Here is a 19053-nt window from a genome sequence, read left to right on the forward strand (position 1 = left end):
TTAATAGTATATTACATGAAGTTGACGATGTCCTTGATGCACCTTTTCTTTATATTAAACGATACCGTTGGGTCAATGGCGACAAATCCAACAGGTGTCCAATTTGTTTCTTCGAGTTCCCTTTTCTATGTCCACTTGGCTCAACTACGTCACGCGGTCCAGGGTCAACTTTTTTAACATATATTTAGCTGCGGTGCGTACAAGTTATTGTATTTTTATTTTTATTTTTATTTTTATTTTGAGAAAATATATAATCTTAATAGTAAATTACAGAAGTGATTGGTGATTCAGGAGTTCTTGAGAAATTACTTTTTTACGTCCCTTTATATTTATTATTTAGTTTAAAAATTCTATTGTTATATAGATTTTATCTTAACAATTATTTATTATATTTTTTTCTTTTCAAGGACTATTGTTTTGGCCTAAAACTAGTATAAATATTTTTTTTTTAGTTTTGAAAATTTAATAAAAAAATTGTTAAATCTGCGCGATATATAGAGTTTCTAGTCTTGAGAAACTTGAGTGATTTTTTTCAAAAAATAAAAATAAAAAGGGTAAATATTCATATATGGCCGTGTGATTTTTTACTTTAAATGTGTTTTTAGCTACGGCTTTAGGGCAGATTATGGAGAAATTACTGGGAACATTTAATCTACCAGAATAAAAAGTACATGAAATTAAAAGTTTAATGGTGACAGATAATTAATGAATTACTAGTTTCTATTTGTGTGTATCTTGAATCGATTCGATTAATCTATAAATGAGCCCTAATTTCCCTCTAATTAAATAATTATCATTCTATCATTTATCACTTGAGATTAATATTTGATATTTCTGTAAACTATAATTGAATCTTATTTGAAGATCACAATATAACCACACATGTGCTTATAAGATTAATAATAAATAATCGAGGAGGAAGGGAATTCATTGTTAACTTAAACATTGTTTTTTTTTTATTTAATTCAATTTCTTTCTTTTAACATGAGGTTTGTTCGTAATGTAGATTGTGAGTTTAATAAGTTAATTCAAGTTTTTTTATTTATTTTTTAATTGATATTTTTTCTTTGTTTCATCATTTAATATTTAATTGTTTTAGAATTAGACTTTATAATTTTTTCTAGTTTGTTTTCTATGATTTAATCCTGATTTTATTATCTGGTGACGAGTTTGATGGGTTAACTCTGGTTGGATCAGGTTTTTTATTGTTTTTTTATTAGTTTTTTTTTTTAATTTTATAACTCAATATAGAATTGATTGAAAATTGAGCTTCATAATTTGTTTTGATTTGTTTTCTATCATGTTATCTCAGTAACATGCCTCGAGCTGCAGGCTTGGTATGTTAACTCGAGCTGATTCGAGTTGAGTTTTTTTATTTTTTTAATTGTTTATTTTTTCAATGTTATCATTTAATATTTGATTAATTAAAAATTAAGTTTAATGATTTGTTTTGTTATTTTTTGGTGAGGTTATCTTGTTAATTTAAATTAATTATTGTTACAAAAACAATATAATCAAAACTTTAGAGTATCTTTGATGTTTTTTTTTTTTTGTCATTATAATGTGTACATCTCATTTAATAATTTTTTTTAATTGTCACGTTTTCCGTTAACTTATATTTTCCGGTCACAACAGTTATCAAACTATTTTTTTTTTTAAATCATGTTATTTTGCTATTTTTTTAAAAAAAATCGATTATGCTGCTTTGTTTTCAGTTTTCACTTATTAACCTCAGCAACCCTGCCACATGCCAGTCTCAATTTCCTGTCGGTTACCTTCCTTCCTCAGCCCGAAATCTTACCGTACACGTGCTCATCACCACAACCTTGTAGGATACAAAAAGCCCCTAATCAGCCCAGACACAACTCAAGAAACACCACGAACATCAAGAAACTATCTTCACTTGACACGCTCGCTTATCTCTCACCACCATTTTTTCCGGCGAGCCGGAAAAGTGAAGTTCTCATGCTGCTTCCACTCTCAAATGCTTCATCTTCTCCTGAACCCCAAATCAAGAAACCAAAAACTCCACCTGATTTCCAAAGAAAAGACTCATTCAAGTCACCTAAAGCATTTCTTGCTGCTCATTACCCTTCTTTTAACCAACCTCGCATATGTCTTTTCCTTTCCGTCTTCTTCATTCAAATCCTCCTCCTCATCGCTTTCCGCTCCCTTCCTCTATCCTCACACCACCGCCGCCAGCACTTCCCTTCTCCCTTCAGCACCAGACACCACCAACACCTTAACCAAACCGTCACCACCATCACCACCGCAACCACCGCTCCCAGCACAGTGAAAGAGGAAAGTTCATGCGAGTTTGGCAAAATCTTTGTCTACAATCTTCCGAGTGCTCTGAACAAGGAATTGGTTAGCAATTGTGATGAATTGAACCCGTGGAGTTCAAGCTGTGCTGCGTTGTCGAATGACGGATTTGGCCCTGTAGCCACCGGAATCTCCAGTGTTGTACCGGAAAATCTTTCTCCTGCCTGGTACTGGACTGATCAGTTCGTGACTGAAATTCTTGTCCACAACAGAATTTTGAATCACAAGTGCAGAACTCAAGACCCCAACAATGCGACAGCCTTTTACATTCCGTTTTATGCTGGACTTGCTGTCGGAAAATCTTTATTTTTCAAGAACTCATCAGCTAAAGAACGCGACTTTCACTGCGAGATGATGCTGAAGTGGGTTCAAGACCAGCCGTATTTTCAAAGAAATGAGGGTTGGGATCATTTCATGACAATGGGAAGGATTTCCTGGGATTTTCGACGGTCCAAGGACAAGGATTGGGGCTCGAGTTGCATTTACAAGCCAGGTATGCGAAACATCACTCGCCTTTTGATTGAACGGAATCCGTGGGATTATTTTGATGTTGGTGTCCCCTACCCTACCGGATTCCACCCTCGACGGGACAATGATGTTGTCCAATGGCAGGATTTTGTTCGAAATCGTAACAGGAAAAACCTTTTCTGTTTTGCTGGTGCGAAACGTAGCAAATTCAACAATGATTTTAGAGGGTTGCTATCGAATCATTGTAGGAATGAGTCTGATTCATGCCGAGTTGTGGATTGTGCTGGTTCTAAATGTTCTAATGGAACGTCCTTGATTCTTGAAACGTTCTTGGATTCTGCATTTTGTTTGCAGCCTAGAGGTGACAGTTTTACAAGAAGGTCGATTTTTGATTGCATGATCGCTGGTTCGATTCCGGTCTTGTTCTGGAAAAGATCTGCTTATTATCAATATGAGTGGTTCTTACCGGGTGAACCGGAGAGTTATTCGGTGTTTATAGATCGAAATGAAGTGAAAAATGGGACTACATCGATTCGGAAAGTGCTTGAGAGCTATAGCGAAGATAGGATTCGCAGAATGAGGGAGAAGGTTATTGAATATATACCAAAGTTCGTGTACGCTAGACCTCAAGGAGGTTTAGAGACAATAAAAGATGCATTTGATGTTGCTATTGATAGGGTTTTGAGGAGATTCAAAGAGCATGAGCAACCTGGTTACAAGTGGTAATTGGAGGAAGTTAAGATGGTGATTTGGGTACTTGGGATCCAATTTGTGAAGAAGATCATATACCCAAGCTTTAGAAGACAGATTTTTTACAAGAAATTTTATATAGACACAGTTATTACAAGTTGTTACTACAGTTTTTTGGTATATGTATTCTTTATAATAATGTTGTATACTACAGTTGTAATTCGTTTGAGTCTGAGGACTAGAAATTTTCAGAAATACATGTTGTGTAATTGGGCTATAATTTCATTAGCTAGTTAAACTGAAGCCTCCTATCATCATATGGATCAGGCAGACCACCAATTGCTGGTGGTGGTATGGTGGTCCAAGCTCCTTTTTGTTGGCTGGAGACAGCTGCAATGGATTTGGCTAGCTAGCTGGCTAGTTGGGTGTCAAGCATCATGATGAAAGAAAATAGGCATGGTGAATTTGTTTGGGAGGACCATGCTATGATCCAAGCCCATGGATCTAGACATAAAGGAGAGATGATAATGTATAAAAATAATTAATGTCCGCCAAAGAAAACTCCAAGATCAGCACCTGTTGATATTATTTTGCGTTGTGTTTGTAGTTTTATTTCTGTTTGATTCCTTCCCTCGTTCATTTGGTCTCTAAGAGCAAATTCCATGCTCATAAGTTTAGTTCAGACATTAATGACTGCAGTCATGTTATCTTGTTCTTGCATTTCTTTAACCTCTGCAAATTGTGTAGGAAAAGGTGTAATGTTTTGCATTAACAAATCAGTTGGAGTTGCAGGATGGGTATGGTGAATCTTTATCACTACTGTGCAGGGCGCGCGTCTGTATCAACACTACCACTACCAAAAACAGTGAATCTAAGTTCAGAACAAAAACAGTGAACAGATAAGATTATCTTTAAACATTTGGATGTAATATTTCTGCAAGTAGCTTTGTATTGTTTTCATGCACTTTTATGAAGGAGGAGAGCTCGGCGGGTGCTTTAAAATCTTTATGGTGGGCCTTCCAAGGGTAAAAGGCAACTTGAAGGAATCTCTCTGTGCTATATTTTTGTACTTATAGGCAACAAAAGGAGAATGGGCTCCTCCTTGTTCTTTAATTAAGCCCTAAAGAATTGGGGAAGTCAATAAAGAAATGCAATCTCTTCCGTTCCTGTCTTGGTGATGGAGTTTCTAGCCAGTTTAAAAAATTATGAAATCTCTGTTGGTGGAGAGATGAGGTTAAGTGAATGGGAGAGTAGAGAAGGACAGTGTGTTGTGTGATTGCAATTTGCATGTCTTAAGGCAAACAGACCAGAAAGAATGAGAAAACATGAGAGATACAACATTTTCAGGCAAACAGACCGATGATTGTTTGTTTAGCCTAGGATCAACATATTAGAACTTTATATTAGCAACCCCCTCAATTTGTATACGCATGGGGGTATTGCGATAGTGTTTGATATTATAATGATAATGGCTATTTAAAATATATATTAAAATAATATTTTTTTTATAGCTATAAAATTATTGGCACTTTAAAATTCAGAACATTATCAAGAATAAACATACACACACACACACACAAAATACTTCGGTTAATATCTCAAATACAATTTTTATTGATGCATAAAATCGATTTGATATTAATTTATACAGGACATGCACACTTGGGTTGGAAACACCAAATATTTTAGTAGATTAAGGTTGCGTTTGAAATTGCGTTCCCTCAAAATTTAATTTTTTTTGCTAAAAATTATTTATTTTTATATTTTCAGATCGTTTTGATGTACTGATTTAAAAAATGATTTTTTTTAAAAAAATATCATTCTAATGCATATCTAAACAAAAAGCACTTTGAACAACAACCGCTATCATAATCCAAACAGGCCCTAAGCATAATAATTGCTTGCTGACGATAATTTAAACCGAGATATTTATATAAACAATTTTGAATAAATGTTTTAAAATTGTTATATGTTGAGTAATAGATATAGAATAAATATTATAAAATTCAATTCAATACATAATTATTAGCTAGTACTATATAAAAATATGTAAAGTATTTATAATTTCTTCCATTCAATATCACATACACATCCTCCAATTTTAGCATTACACATACATATAATATTTATAATTTGATTATACACACACCCTTACCTTATATATTATCCTTTTATTTTATATTGAATAATAAATAATAATAAATAATAGATACTGAATAAATATCTAAAACCAAATAAATCAAATATGAATATCCAAAATTTTCATGCGATAAATCAAACAATAGGCCGACCTGCCATGGACGCAACGAGATCACCTGAAAGGAAGAAATAATAATACAACCCAGTAAGTTGGTTCTTGGATCCAAAAATGATAATTCATGGACTAAAATAAGAGCACAGCCCAATAAGATGATAACTAGGCACAATTGCCAGCACAACAATTTTTTCTTTTATTTGGAAAATCCTATCTAAATATTTTTCTTCGTAAAATATTTGGAATTTTAAAAATAAATAATTTAATTTATAAGTACTAAAAATATAAATAATCCTAAATAATGTACTGTACATTATAAAATACTGCTATAAAATAGTTGGAAATAGTATATACAATATATTTACTTATTTACAATTTTAATATCAAATGTATTTTCATATTTTGATGTTCAAGAACATCTAATTGTTTTTTTTCTTTTTAAAAGAAACAACTAATATAACCAAACACTACTTATTAGCTTAAAAAAATCATTTTTTTCTGTGTTTCGATAGAAATGAAAAATACATAGAGATAAAAACATGTTTAAATTAAAGATATAAATACATAAAATAAATATTTTAAGAATAAATTTATATATCTTTAAAACAATAAAGAAGTACATGGAATATGTATTTTTTTTTCATCTTTTTTATTTTATTTTTATTTTGAGAGTAATCAAACACTATTTTAATTGTTATTGAAATAAAAATATAGAAATAATAGAGAATAAAATAGATGGAGGTGAAAAAAAAAACATGTATCATGAAATTCACGCCAAAACCATTTTATTTTATGTTTTTCTCTTTATTTATTTAACCAGATAATTTTCGAACCGGTTTGGGCTGTTGAACACATTCCCTAACGAATCCTTCGTATGCAAGAAATCTGTAGCAGCAAATCCTATCATTAAACAAAGCTTGTCGATGTTTGTCAAATAGAAAGACACCTACTTTCGTCTTGTCTTTTATGTCAATACCTACAAAACTCTATAGATAAATTCTAGCCTGTGTTTTCTCTTTTGACCCCACGTCTCTCCCCCTCCCCCTCCCCCTCCCCCTCTGAGCGCTTTCTTAGCCAAAATGAGAAACTCCCATCATTCTCTCCTCTCTTACTTTGCCTTCTTTTTTGTTCTTGGCCTATCACAAGCTGATCAATCAATAATCAGCCACCTCCAGCCTCAACCGCTTGAGTCTTTCAATCTCAGTTTAGTCCAGGTAATTAATATGTTCCCCACTAATTGATTCTTTCTATATTCACAATTGCTTGGAATAATTTCCATTTCTTTTTTAGAATATGAGAAGTTGAAATTCCTTTTTTTTGTTTGTTTAAAGAATGCAGGGAGCTGTTACTACACGGTGCTTATCTCAACAAGCTGTTCCTCTCCAAGATATACTCGTGATCAGATCGGTATTTCTTTTGGTGATGCTTATGGCAATCAGGTTTGGTCTTGAACTGATTTTATGAGGTGGAGATTTTTTTTTTTTTTTTGTAGGATTCAAGACAAACCCTTTATTGTTGATTAATTCTTAATTCTAGATATTTTTGTTTAATGTAGTAGAATGTTGTCTGTGATAATCATCAATACTGGTTTTTGTTAATTAAAGGAAATTTTTTTTTGTTAATTTATCTTCTAAAACCTAGAATTTATGATCAAGTGGACCTTTTGATAAAAAAAATGTATGTAGTAATGACTTGTGAGTGGCTGAGCCTTGGAAGTGTATTGGGGTGGGAACTAATTTCTTGTTTTTAAGAGGAATATTACTTGTTAAGACTACTACTAGCTAAATGGTTTCTTGAGAAATTAAGAATATTAGTAGCGGGGGATTGAGAATGAGTAGTAGGAGGACTGTGTTCCTCTACAATATCGCGTTTGCAAGTATATTTACAAATAGAATAAAACGGCAAACAATGTGTTTGAAGGGGAGGAAAGGAAAGGGAAGATATTGAATGGGAGGGCAAGTACTGGGTATGTGTATGCATGTGAGGGCAGAGGAGAGTGAAAAGGAAGATTTAATTAGAATTGGAGGGTGCGCAGGAAAAAAACGAGTATATTTACAAAAGAATCAAAGGCATGATTGTATTTGTTCATAATACTAGAGGATGGAGGGAATTACCAAGGTAATATTGGAAAAGTAAGTGAAAATTACGTCCAGTTAATTATCTTCCTCTCTACCTATCCAATTTGGGGTTTGGAAATTTTTTCTATGTAGAGGGGATAGAGTTATTAAGAGTTATGGTATATCCCCCAATACCCTCCGATTCTAAATGAGCTGAAAGGTTCATTCTTTCCCCTTGGAACTTTCTTATCCATGGCGTTGTAAGTGGTGTGTGTTACATTTTGGTTTCACGGTGTATATTGAACTTTTGGTATATTTTCAGTGAAAAACTGTTGCTGATAGCAAGAAGTTCGAGAATGGCTCCAAATTATTTGATTTATAAGCTTGCTTTTTTAATTTATTTTTCAGATTTATACACCAAGGTTGGATGATCCATCAACAGGAACATTTGAACGGTGTTCCTCCGATACATTTCAGATATCTGGACCATGTGCATATCAGATATGTTATGTCTATCTCTACAGAAGTGGACGAGATGGTTGGAAGCCTGACACTGTGCAGATTTCTGGTTATTATTCGAGGACTGTTACATTTACTTACAATACCTTCATCCCCAGAGATGTTTGGTATGGCTTTAATTTGTGCCAGAATGCCTCTTCTGCGCTTCAGCAACGAATTCCAAAATGGTTTATGTTCGTGATTCTTGCAGTTCTTGCTAGTTTCATATTCTAATACAAAACGAGTTACAAGCAGCACATTGGTAGTTGCTGGGACTTGTGCTAGCAACCTATTCTCACCAGCATGCTGCAGAAGACAAGGCAAAATATTAGCACTTGAAATGTTGTAAACCATTTCAATAGTTCTAATATGGTGTGAAGTTGTAATTAACTGGTTACTATCATTACGAGTGGATTCCCATTGGTTTGAGAACAATAGCCAGTGTAGATTGGACCATAAGCAAAACTCTTTGAAAACCATCTTGTGACTGTGTAGCTGTTAGATTGTGTTTTTAACCCATTGTTGTCTGTATGGGTGCTTATGAATCACATAATAATAATAATACAGTTGAGCCATCTTTTTCCCTCTTTTCTTTTACGTTTTTATCGAAACAGTTAACCCATCTTGATCTTCAAGGTTGGAGCCGAAGGAGCTGTTCGTACAGTTGGACTATTTGTTGAAGGTGTAGTCTGCTGTCTTCTTTGTAGTCTGTACCAACGACACATACAGGTCTTTTCAACAGGTGGAAAGGTTAGTTGTTAGTGTTGGTGTTAGGGACCAATTTGACCACCACAGAGAGTTGAGGGACTGTATTGCCACCTAGAAATTTGGGGCATTGTCGGGTCCAATCTTCCCTGGGAGTCCCTGTTGGCCACCCGAGAGTTCCGACCGGTCCACCTAAGGTGGAATGGTTAGACATGCTTTGGTCCCTGCCACTCATTTTAGGTTCTGGAGAAAGAGCACACTGCTCGTTTAGGATTTATCTGTGTTCCTTGCATAACACAATGACATCTAGCCTTTCAAAATTGACGGACCCAACCCTTTCTGGTGTACATCCCAACGCACTAGCAATCCATGTTTCCCGTGCATGGTCACAAAAGAAGAGCAAACGTTACACGTCTTAAATCTGTAGAGCCCACTCAGGAACTTGTGTGGTTGATGATGACTGATGTTTCTAAAAATATCAGCTTGTCTAGGAAGAGTAATTCTCACAGCTTGCCAAACAAAATCTTTTGTTTTAGGTGGGCCTGGATCTGCCAAGTACCGTGCTCAACGTCCCTAGACCTGCCTGCAATGGCTCGTTGCCTCTTGTGAAGGAACCAGTAGCAGTCCCTCCCTTCCAAAATTCCATTCTCTCTGCGTCCTTTTGATGTCAATTTGCCATTTATGCCACCACCTCACCAAGAGATGGCTAGACAACGTTTCTCTGTACGTAACACCCCATTTCCACATTTCCTTTCTCCTTCCCTCTCTATTACTATTTTGCCGTTGTCTCAAATGAAGATCACGAAGTGGCAGACTCTTTCATCTTGATAATATTAACAAAGAGTTCAAAATATACTGCATAAAGTTACATGCTAAAAGTACAAAGCAAATAGTGGCGGGCTCTTTCATCTTTCATCTTGATAATAAGTAAGCACTAAGCAGGAATTGCTCATAGTTCCTTACACGAGGGGTTAGGCCACACAACAGACGTTGAAGAAACCATAGAATTTAAACATGAAATTTTCAAACCAACACTTGAACGCAAAATACACTGCGTAATCAACAAGTTATTCATCTATAGACTCGGCCATATTATTGCACATTAGCCACAACACTAAACATCTTTCTTTCTTCTCTCACGTGGTATCTCAGCCCATTTACTCCTCTTGTCAGAATGATCCTATCATCCATTTATTCCAGCAGAAAAATTGTTATCCAAGCTAATGGAAAGCCTAAAGTTCCACTCTTGCTGAAGGGTATCTGTTACTTCCCCATCATGTGCGGCAAAATTATGTTTTTGAGACGGAGGGGACCCCCGCACTAATTGTGGCTGATTTTTTTTTGGGGCCAACTGCTATCCGCATGTCTGTATAAACAATCAATGATATCTAAGTGTAACTAAAAAATTGGTAGGATGAGGGCCCGAATTTAAACCGGATTTGAAGTGTACATGTACAATGCATCTTATTCAATTATTTCCTTAGGTTTGAGCTAAATAAAAGGAAGATTTGTTTATCTTCATTTCTAAATATCATCTCATCCTTCAGACAACGTTTAGTTCTGAGATAAAGAAAATAGAAATAATAGGACAGAGAAAATATGTTCCCATATTTTTTATGTTTTGAAAAGATATAAACTCATTTTAAAATTATACTATAAGCAAATTTATTTTATATTTCTATCTTTGTTTCTTGATTGGAACAAATTTTTATCTATTTTATATATGTCTCTTTTGTTCTAGTATGTTATTTATAGATTTCCACATAAAAAAACGAAACTAAACACACAAGTATTTGGAACTTTCCAAGTGTTTATTAATCAATTAACATTTGTTTTAATGCACTTAAAATTCTCAATCACTTACCCTTAAATTTATGAAAAATTACAACCCTAATAATTATAATTTAATAAAGATTCTAACTAACTATCTAAACAAGGGTTTTAATTAATTAGTTTAACACAAATCCTTTTTGATCAAGGATTTCTACATACATTAGGATGTTATCTAACAATCCAAAGGCTTCTATTTTTAATAAAAAATAAAGTGGCTATCCAAAGAAAACGACTTTGAATCTCACTGTGCCAGTTCTGAAAGAAGACACGAAAAAGAGTCTCATCACCATTTAATGGTTGGGATTCTATCCTTAACATAGACGGCTGAGATGAGAGTGTTAACATAAAGAATAACTACTGGAATCACGGAATAGGAATCACATAATATTTTAGTTTCCTAATTTGCTTTATTTGATTGTAAATCAACCAAGATTATATCCTAGATTAGTGTAGCGAGTCTTTCCTAAAATAGAGCTATGTATAGGTTATATATATGCCTCATCGACTGACCTAAAAAAAAAAGGGAGAAGAAAAAGAAGAGATGAGAGGAAACATGTAAACAAAGAGAGAAAAACAAAAACAGAGGGTAACAAAAAGAAAAGAGAGCAGAGGGAGGAGAGAACAAAAAAGAGGAAGGAGGCGGAGAGTAGAAAATAGAAGGAAACAACGAAAAAGAGTAAGGTTTCTTAAGATCACCACAAGCAAGCAGGGACTGCATTTCGGTTTGAACTTTATTTTCTGCAAGTAAGATCTGCAGGTATAGTTTCCAACTTCTTCTTCCTTGCTATATTCGAACTTTGCATCTGTGGTTTGTTATGTTCCAGAACCTATTTCTTCCTTTGCTCTAGATGTTTGTTTTCTGTTGGGACAAAAGGAGGTATGCTTATCCACTGTCCCTTCCATGGTTCTGAGTTGGATTATTGTTTATGTTAAAGCCGTGTATTCTTTTTTTTTTTTTTTTTTGCCGTGAGGAGGGATCATGAGCTTTAAAGGTCTTCGTCATCCTTTCCTCCCTTTGCTCGAGCGTCTTATTGCAATGGAACATTGCATAGGAATAGTTGTGGCTTATAGGTGCAAAAGAGAAAGTGAAAAACGTGAGGGAGGGTCCTTTTTTTAGTTAAGCTTTATTCAGGCTTTGGCTCTCAGATTTGTTCAGGCTCCAAGTTTAAAATGGCGTGCCAAATCTTGTTTATTTGAGATGAACTATTTTAGGCTTCTTGCGAATTTTGGAGTAGACGAGTATTTTTTTAATTGAGATGTTTGTGTAATCGTGTTGTTCATGTTTTGACAAAACAAAAAATGTTTTCTTGTGTATTGGATACGGCCAATACCCTAAAATATTTTGAACATTCCTTTTTAAAAAAAAACAAATATTCGAAGCTTAAAAGAAAATGTGTTTTAGCATGGATTTCTTAAATATAAAAATTATTTTCTTGTATTTTTGGATTTTACAACATGTTTGTAAATTCCAAAGGGTGTTGACCAATATTCCAAGAATATAAAAATCTTATTTTTAGGGAATTCATCTATTATTCACTGTTAATATTTGGACGAAGAAACCCCAAGTGGTTAATATCCAAAATATTTTTCTAGAAATAATAAGTCATTATTCTTTAATAATATAAGGACAAAGAAACCTATGAAAGGTAAATGTCCAAAATACTGTTGAGAGTAATATAACTTGTTCATTTTTAACATAAGGGTAGATTTATGTCCAAAATATTATTTAGAACAATTTAATTACATATCCTTGAAAGAAGCCTCAATTATAATTGGAGACATTTCAATTTTTTATTCCACGGTCTACGAACCGTGAAAGTATGAAATACTAAGGCAAATATGGGGTTTTAAATCACCTTGAATTTCCTTGGATTTCTAACTTAATTTTTTTTGTTGCTTTTCTTTGCAATTTACGAGTCGCAAACACTTGAAATACTAAGGGAAAAAAAGGGTTTTTAAGCACATTGAATCTCCTTAAATTTCTATCTTAATTGTCTCTTAATTCAAAGGTCGTAAATTTAGTTCAAACATAGATTTCAAGAGATCTGCATTGATTCTCCTTGGCACTCTATAGATATATCTAAAGGTATGATCTATACTGGCCAAGGGTTCTTTCTTTTAGACTTTGAATCCAAGTTCGTTCATCATAGCAAACTTATCCTAGGAAAATTGATGGGATTAGAGAACACCAACACCACAACAGTTATAAGGCAAACCAAACATCAAACAACTTACCTTAGGTAGGGCGTACTAGGGGTGCTAAAACCTTCCCTTTACGCAATTAGTTATTTGCCTTGGAATCTCTAAAGACCAGTTAGAGTTCCTAGTGACCATAATACTAGGTGGCGACTCTCCTTTTCACAAAACAAAGACCCCGACATCATTCCCTGCTATGGGAAAGGTTGCCATGACGTCGCCCTCTCGAGAGGGTACGACAGGATGGCGACTCCACTGGGGATCCTTGGACTAGGCTTGGTAATTTGTTTATTTATGCTATGTATTGTTGACTTTTTTTGTTTTCTGGTTGCTATGAATGATATATTTTGTTTAAAAACTTTAGCATGCATCTTTACATCCTGATCACTTGACATTTTTATGTCTTCAATGCCCAACACTTGACATTTTATCTAGAGGAGGAACAGACCTCGAGGATGAGATAACATGTGACATTCTCCCCGGGTAATTTGCTATTTTTAACTTACGCGTGCATCATATTTCTACAATTTTATCTAACAAAAAATCTTAATTTTTAACCACTGGATTATCCATACAAGTCAAAGTGCAATTGATCTAACTTATAAATTCCAATAGACTGCGAACTTAACATGCATAACACAACACAAATGGCTTCAGTAGTCCTCTTTGAAATCTTCTTTGCTTTCATTTGCTTTCTCAGCCTGATCTTTTGCTTAAGAAAAAATAATGGCCTTCCAAAGAACTGGCCACTCATTGGCATGCTGCCTGGCCTCCTCTTCCAAGTCCACCGGTTTCATGACTGGGTCACAGATGTTTTAGAGCAAAGCAAGTGTACTTTCCAATTCAAAGGCCCTTGGTTTGGTGACATGGACATTTTGGTCACGGCTGATCCAGCCAACATACACTACATAACGAGCTCAAATTTTTCCAATTTTGAAAAAGGGTCGGATTTCAATAAAAGATTCGATATTCTGGGAGATGGGATAATCAATGCAGACAGGGATTTGTGGAAAAGCCAGAGGAAAGTTGCTCAAGCATTGGTCAATCATCGGTTGTTCTACCAACGCTTGGTTAAGACTATCCAAGATAAGGTGGAAAGGGGCCTAATTCCAGTCCTTGAGCACGTGTATAAACAAAGCCTAGTGCTGGACTTGCAGGATTTGTTCCAAAGATTCACCTTTGATGCTACATGCGTGATTGTGACCGGCTTCGACCCCGGATGCCTCTCTATTGATTTACCAGAAGTTGCTTTCTCGAAAGCTATGGATAATGCTATGGAAGCAATATTTTATCGACATGTTTTGCCAGAGAGCACTTGGAGGTTGCAAAGATGGCTAGGAATTGGAAAAGAGAAGAAACTTAAGAAAGCTCGGGAAACACTTGATCGCATAATAGCCGAAATTATATCGATGAAGAGAGAAGAATTGAGCAAAGGAAACAGATTAATGGAAGAGGATGGAGAAGGTATTGATTTGTTAACTTCATACATGAGTGAAGATTATAATATGGGATTTAAATCAGATGATGAGTTTCTAAGAGACACCATTGTAACTTTCATGCTTGCTGGACGAGACACTGTAAGTTCATGTCTGTCTTGGTTTTTCTGGCTTGTCTCAAAGAATCCAGCAGCAGGCGCCAAGATTAGAGAAGAGCTGAAAACAACTCTACCGGAAAAAGAAGCTGAAAAACGGAGGCTATTTGACATAGAAGAGATAAAAAAGCTGGTTTATCTACATGGGGCGTTGTGTGAATCTTTAAGGCTCTACCCACCGATTCATTCTGAATTCAAGTCCCCTGTAAGACAAGACATCCTTCCAAGCGGTCACCGAGTCAATCCAAAGACGAAAATCGTGTTTTCTTTATATGCAATGGGAAGGATGAGTTCAGTATGGGGAGACGATTGCTTCGAATTTAAGCCTGAAAGGTGGATTACAGACAGAGGAGGGATGAAACATGAGCCATCTTACAAGTTTTTTTCTTTCAATGCAGGACCTAGGACTTGTCTTGGAAAGGATGTGGCTTTCACTCAAATGAAGGCAGTTGTAGCTGCTATAATCTACAATTATCAGGTTCAAGTAGTAGATGAACATACTGTAACCCCTAGCCAGTCCGTTATTCTTCACATGAAGCATGGCATGAAAGTTAAGCTTACTAAGAGATGGGCTTGATCAAGAAACCATGCCAATATATATGGGGATTTCAAGTTTAAATCCTCAGCAGTCAGTCCTACTATTGTTCTTCTTTTTGAAACCAATGCCACTCATGTTCTTATATCATATGTATTCCTACTATTATTTTGGCTTTAATAAATTTCCTTGATCCTTCTGTTAAAATAAGTTATATTGATTATGCTTTTGAGTTTGTCTAGAATAAGTTATGGAGGACCTATTCTATAGGAAATACTTATTCTGTAGGAGTTCCATCCACGTCTTAGATAGTGGAGATTTGTTTGTTACTCTGTTACTATTTTCTTGCTTCTGTTGCTATTACCTTGCTACTGTACAGCCTATTTAAAGGTTTGCTATTGATTGATTCAATACATTGAGTGCATTAGTCTTCTATTTATTCTTATTTACGTAACAGTGGTATCAGAGCCTCAAATAGAAGAGAAAGTGTGAGAGTCTCAAAAAACAGTGTCCACAAAATAGTCAACAATAGCAACAGTTTTCTTTTATTAACTGTTTTCTATTTTGCAGAAATAGAAATACGATGGCAGAGACAAATTTTATGCAGGCAACAATCCCTCGTTTCGATGGTCACTATGATCATTAGAGCATGCTAATGAAGAATTTCTTACGATCAAAGGAGTATTGGCAGGTGGTCGATTCTGGGATAGCAGAATCAGAAACTGGAATCATTTTAACAGAAGCTCAACTGATTGAGCTGAGCAGCCTGAAATTAAAAGATTTGAAGGCAAAGAACTATTTATTTCAGGCCATTGATCGTTCAATCTTGGAAACAATTCTTAGCAAAGATACTTCCAAGCAAATATGGGATTCTATGAAGAAGAAATATCAAGGCTCTTCAAGAGTAAAACGTTCACAACTCCAGGCCCTCAGAAGAGATTTTGAGACTTTACAAATGAAGGATGGAGAATCAGTCACTGAATATTGTGCAAAGACCATGGGGATATCAAACAAAATGCGGTTTCATGGTGAAAAAATGAATGATACGGTAATTGTTGAAAAGATTTTACGTTCCTTATCATCAAAGTTTGATTATGTTGCTTGCTCAATCGAAGAATCTAAAGATATAGAAGCTCTTTCTCTTGATGAACTTCAAAGCTCATTATTAGTACATGAGCATAAGATGAAACGAAGCACAATCACAGAGGAGCATGCTTTGAAAGCTTCTATATTTACCGAATCCTCACACATAAGAGGAAGAGGTAGAGGCAGAAGTCGGGGCAGAGGATATCGTGACAACAAAGATGGAGGCAGAGGAAGAGGACGTGAACAACCATTTGGCAGAACTAATGTGGAGTGCTACAGGTGTCACAGACTTGGTCATTATCAGTCTGAATGCTATACCAGATTGCCTCATAACAAAGAAAAGTGGCAGAAATCAAACTTTGCAGAGAACAAGGAAGAAGAAACTTTGTTGATGGCATTCCATACGAAGGATAATATCAGTGAACCAGATGTTTGGTACTTAGACACCGGCTGCAGTAATCACATGTGTGGTAGTAAGTCTTTCTTCTCTAATCTCAATGAAGAGTTTCATACTACTGTGAGCTTTGGTGATCATTCTAAAGTTGATGTTATGGGCAATGGTGACATTCAAATCAGAACAAAGAAAAATACAATTGAGACTATCTCAAATGTTTTTTATATTCCTGATTTGAAAAGCAATTTACTTAGCTTGGGACAGCTGCAAGAGAAGGGCTACGTGACTACAATAAAGAATGGTGTTTGTGAAATTTATGATCCTACAAGGGGTCTGGTTGCTCATGCTAAAATGACACCAAACAGATTGTTTTCGCTGCAAATTCAGATCTTTCAGCATTGTCTTGTGGCTAAGGAAGTTGATTCAACATGGTTGTGGCACTATCGCTATGGTCATTTGAATTTCAATGGTCTAAAGACACTATATCAGAAGAACATGGTGATTGGTCTTCCCAATATTACTCATTTTAACAAGGTGTGTGAACATTGTGTTGTTGGCAAACAACATCGTAAAGAATTTCCACAAAGATCAACATGGAGAGCAAAGAAATTCTTGGAGCTGGTACATTCTGATCTGTGTGGACCAATAAATCCATCATCAAATGGAGGTAAACGATACTTTATCACCTTCATCGATGACTGCAGCAGGAAAACATGGGTTTATTTTTTGCAGGATAAGTCTGAAGCTTTATCTGCATTTAAAAGCTTCAGGACATATGTTGAGAATGAAGTAGAGAGAACCATTAAAACTCTTCAAACAGACCGAGGTGGCGAGTTTTGTTCCAAAGAGTTTCAAGTTTTTTGTGATGAACATGGAATTCAAAGGCAATTGACTGCAGCATACACACCACAGCAGAATGGTGTATCGGAGAGGAAAAATCGAACCATTCTAAATATGGTGAGATGCTTGTTGACACATATGAGTGTTCCAAAAGATTTCTGGCCAGAAGCTGTGAAATGGAGCATTCATGTTTTGAATCGCAGTCCTACATTTGCTGTTCAAAACATGACCCCTGAAGAAGCGTGGAGTGGACGAAAGCCATCAGTTGATTATTTCAGAGTGTTTGGATGCATTGCATATGCACATGTTCCAGATGCAAAGAGAAAGAAGCTAGATGACAAAGGTGTAAAATGTATATTCCTTGGAATCAGTGAGCATTCAAAAGCCTACAAATTGCTCAATCCTATTACAAGGAAAATTGTCATTAGCCGAGACGTTGTGTTCATGGAGGATAGCACTTGGAATTGGTCAGAACAAAGTGCAAACCAGCAATAACTACCAATATTATTTGATGAGAATGAGGCAGACGTAAGTGATTCATCAGATCAATAACTACAACATCAGCAACATCAACAAAGCCTGCGATCAGATCAGGAAGTACCACAACTATGTCTTAATGAAGATCAACCAGCTCCAGAGCGTTCACGATCTCAACAACGCAGAAAAAGGCCAGCTTGGATGGAAGATTATGAAGTGAGTGGTGTTGTTCAAACTGATGAACAATCTGATGATTTCTCTCATTATGCATTTTTATCCGATTGTGATCCTATCACATTTGACGAAGCTGCTAAAGAGTCAAAATGGCAAAAAGCCATGGACGAGGAGATCATGTCAATTGAAAGAAACAATAGCTGGGAACTGACCACACTTCCTGAAGGTCAAAAATCCATTGGTGTTAAATGGATATACAAAACCAAGCTAAAGGAAGATGGCAGAGTAGACAAGTGCAAAGCACGACTTGTTGCAAAGGGGTACAAGCAAGAATTTGGTATTGATTACAAAGAGGTATTTGCACCAGTTGCAAGAATGGACACTATTCGGTTGGTATTATCACTTGCTGTTCAGAATTCATGGCTAATCTATCAACTTGACGTAAAGTCTGCATTCTTGCATGAAGCTTTAGACGAGGAGGTGTACATTGATCAACCTCCTGGATATGTGAAACAAGGTCATGCGGATCAGGTATACAAATTAAAGAAAGCACTATATGGACTGAAACAAGCACCAAGGGCTTGGTACAGCCGTATAGATGCTTACTTTAAGAGGGAAGGTTTTCTTAAATGTCCTTATGAGCACACTCTATATGTTAAATCTGGAGTTGATAAGAAGGTGTTAGTTGTGTGCTTATATGTTGATGATCTCATTTATATGGGTAATGATAGATCCATGTTTACTGAGTTTAAGAGTTCTATGATGAAAGAATTTGATATGACTGATTTGGGGTTGATGCATTATTTTCTGGGCATTGAAGTAGTGCAATTATCTGATAGTATATTTATCTCACAAAAAAAATATGCTATGGAGATTTTAGACAGGTTTAAAATGACGAATTGTAATTTGGTTTCCACCCCAACTGATCTCAGC

General features: G+C 35.4%; 3 protein-coding genes across 4 annotated transcripts; all 3 read left to right on the top strand.

The window, feature by feature from the left end:
• Positions 1-1723: 1723 nt before the first annotated feature.
• On the top strand, positions 1724-4073 carry LOC7481839 (xyloglucan galactosyltransferase XLT2). The gene has a single exon (XM_002321819.4). It carries the CDS (start codon positions 1966-1968, stop codon positions 3514-3516), a length of 1551 nt encoding a protein of 516 aa, XP_002321855.1. The 5' UTR covers positions 1724-1965; the 3' UTR covers positions 3517-4073.
• Positions 4074-6580: 2507 nt separating this feature from the next.
• LOC7481840 (embryo-specific protein ATS3B) lies at positions 6581-8864 on the top strand. 2 transcript variants are annotated; one of them, XM_002321820.4, is made up of 3 exons: positions 6581-6948; positions 7066-7173; positions 8200-8864. In XM_002321820.4, the coding sequence occupies exons 1-3, from the start codon at positions 6814-6816 to the stop codon at positions 8521-8523; spliced, it is 567 nt and encodes a 188-aa protein (XP_002321856.1). In that variant the 5' UTR covers positions 6581-6813; the 3' UTR covers positions 8524-8864. The 2 variants fall into 2 exon arrangements, with proteins under 2 accessions (XP_002321856.1, XP_052303559.1); XM_052447599.1 differs by having other exon boundaries at positions 6601-6948; positions 7073-7173.
• Positions 8865-13647: 4783 nt separating this feature from the next.
• LOC18105918 (alkane hydroxylase MAH1) lies at positions 13648-15348 on the top strand. Its single transcript, XM_006374590.3, has one exon. It carries the CDS (start codon positions 13653-13655, stop codon positions 15189-15191), a length of 1539 nt encoding a protein of 512 aa, XP_006374652.2. The 5' UTR covers positions 13648-13652; the 3' UTR covers positions 15192-15348.
• The last annotated feature ends 3705 nt before the right edge of the window (positions 15349-19053 follow it).

The sequence above is a fragment of the Populus trichocarpa genome, chromosome 15, assembly GCF_000002775.5.
Source record: "Populus trichocarpa isolate Nisqually-1 chromosome 15, P.trichocarpa_v4.1, whole genome shotgun sequence".
Classification (NCBI taxonomy): Eukaryota; Viridiplantae; Streptophyta; class Magnoliopsida; order Malpighiales; family Salicaceae; genus Populus; species Populus trichocarpa.

Bases quoted from the DNA above. Each gene is read 5' to 3' on its own strand.
- LOC7481840 (XM_002321820.4), top strand. From the start codon at position 6,814: ATGAGAAACTCCCATCATTCTCTCCTCTCTTACTTTGCCTTCTTTTTT. The intron at 6,949-7,065 runs GTAATTAATATG...GTTTGTTTAAAG, and splicing joins TCAATCTCAGTTTAGTCCAG to AATGCAGGGAGCTGTTACTA. The intron at 7,174-8,199 runs GTTTGGTCTTGA...TTTATTTTTCAG, and splicing joins GTGATGCTTATGGCAATCAG to ATTTATACACCAAGGTTGGA.
- LOC18105918 (XM_006374590.3), top strand. From the start codon at position 13,653: ATGCATAACACAACACAAATGGCTTCAGTAGTCCTCTTTGAAATCTTC.
- LOC7481839 (XM_002321819.4), top strand. From the start codon at position 1,966: ATGCTGCTTCCACTCTCAAATGCTTCATCTTCTCCTGAACCCCAAATC.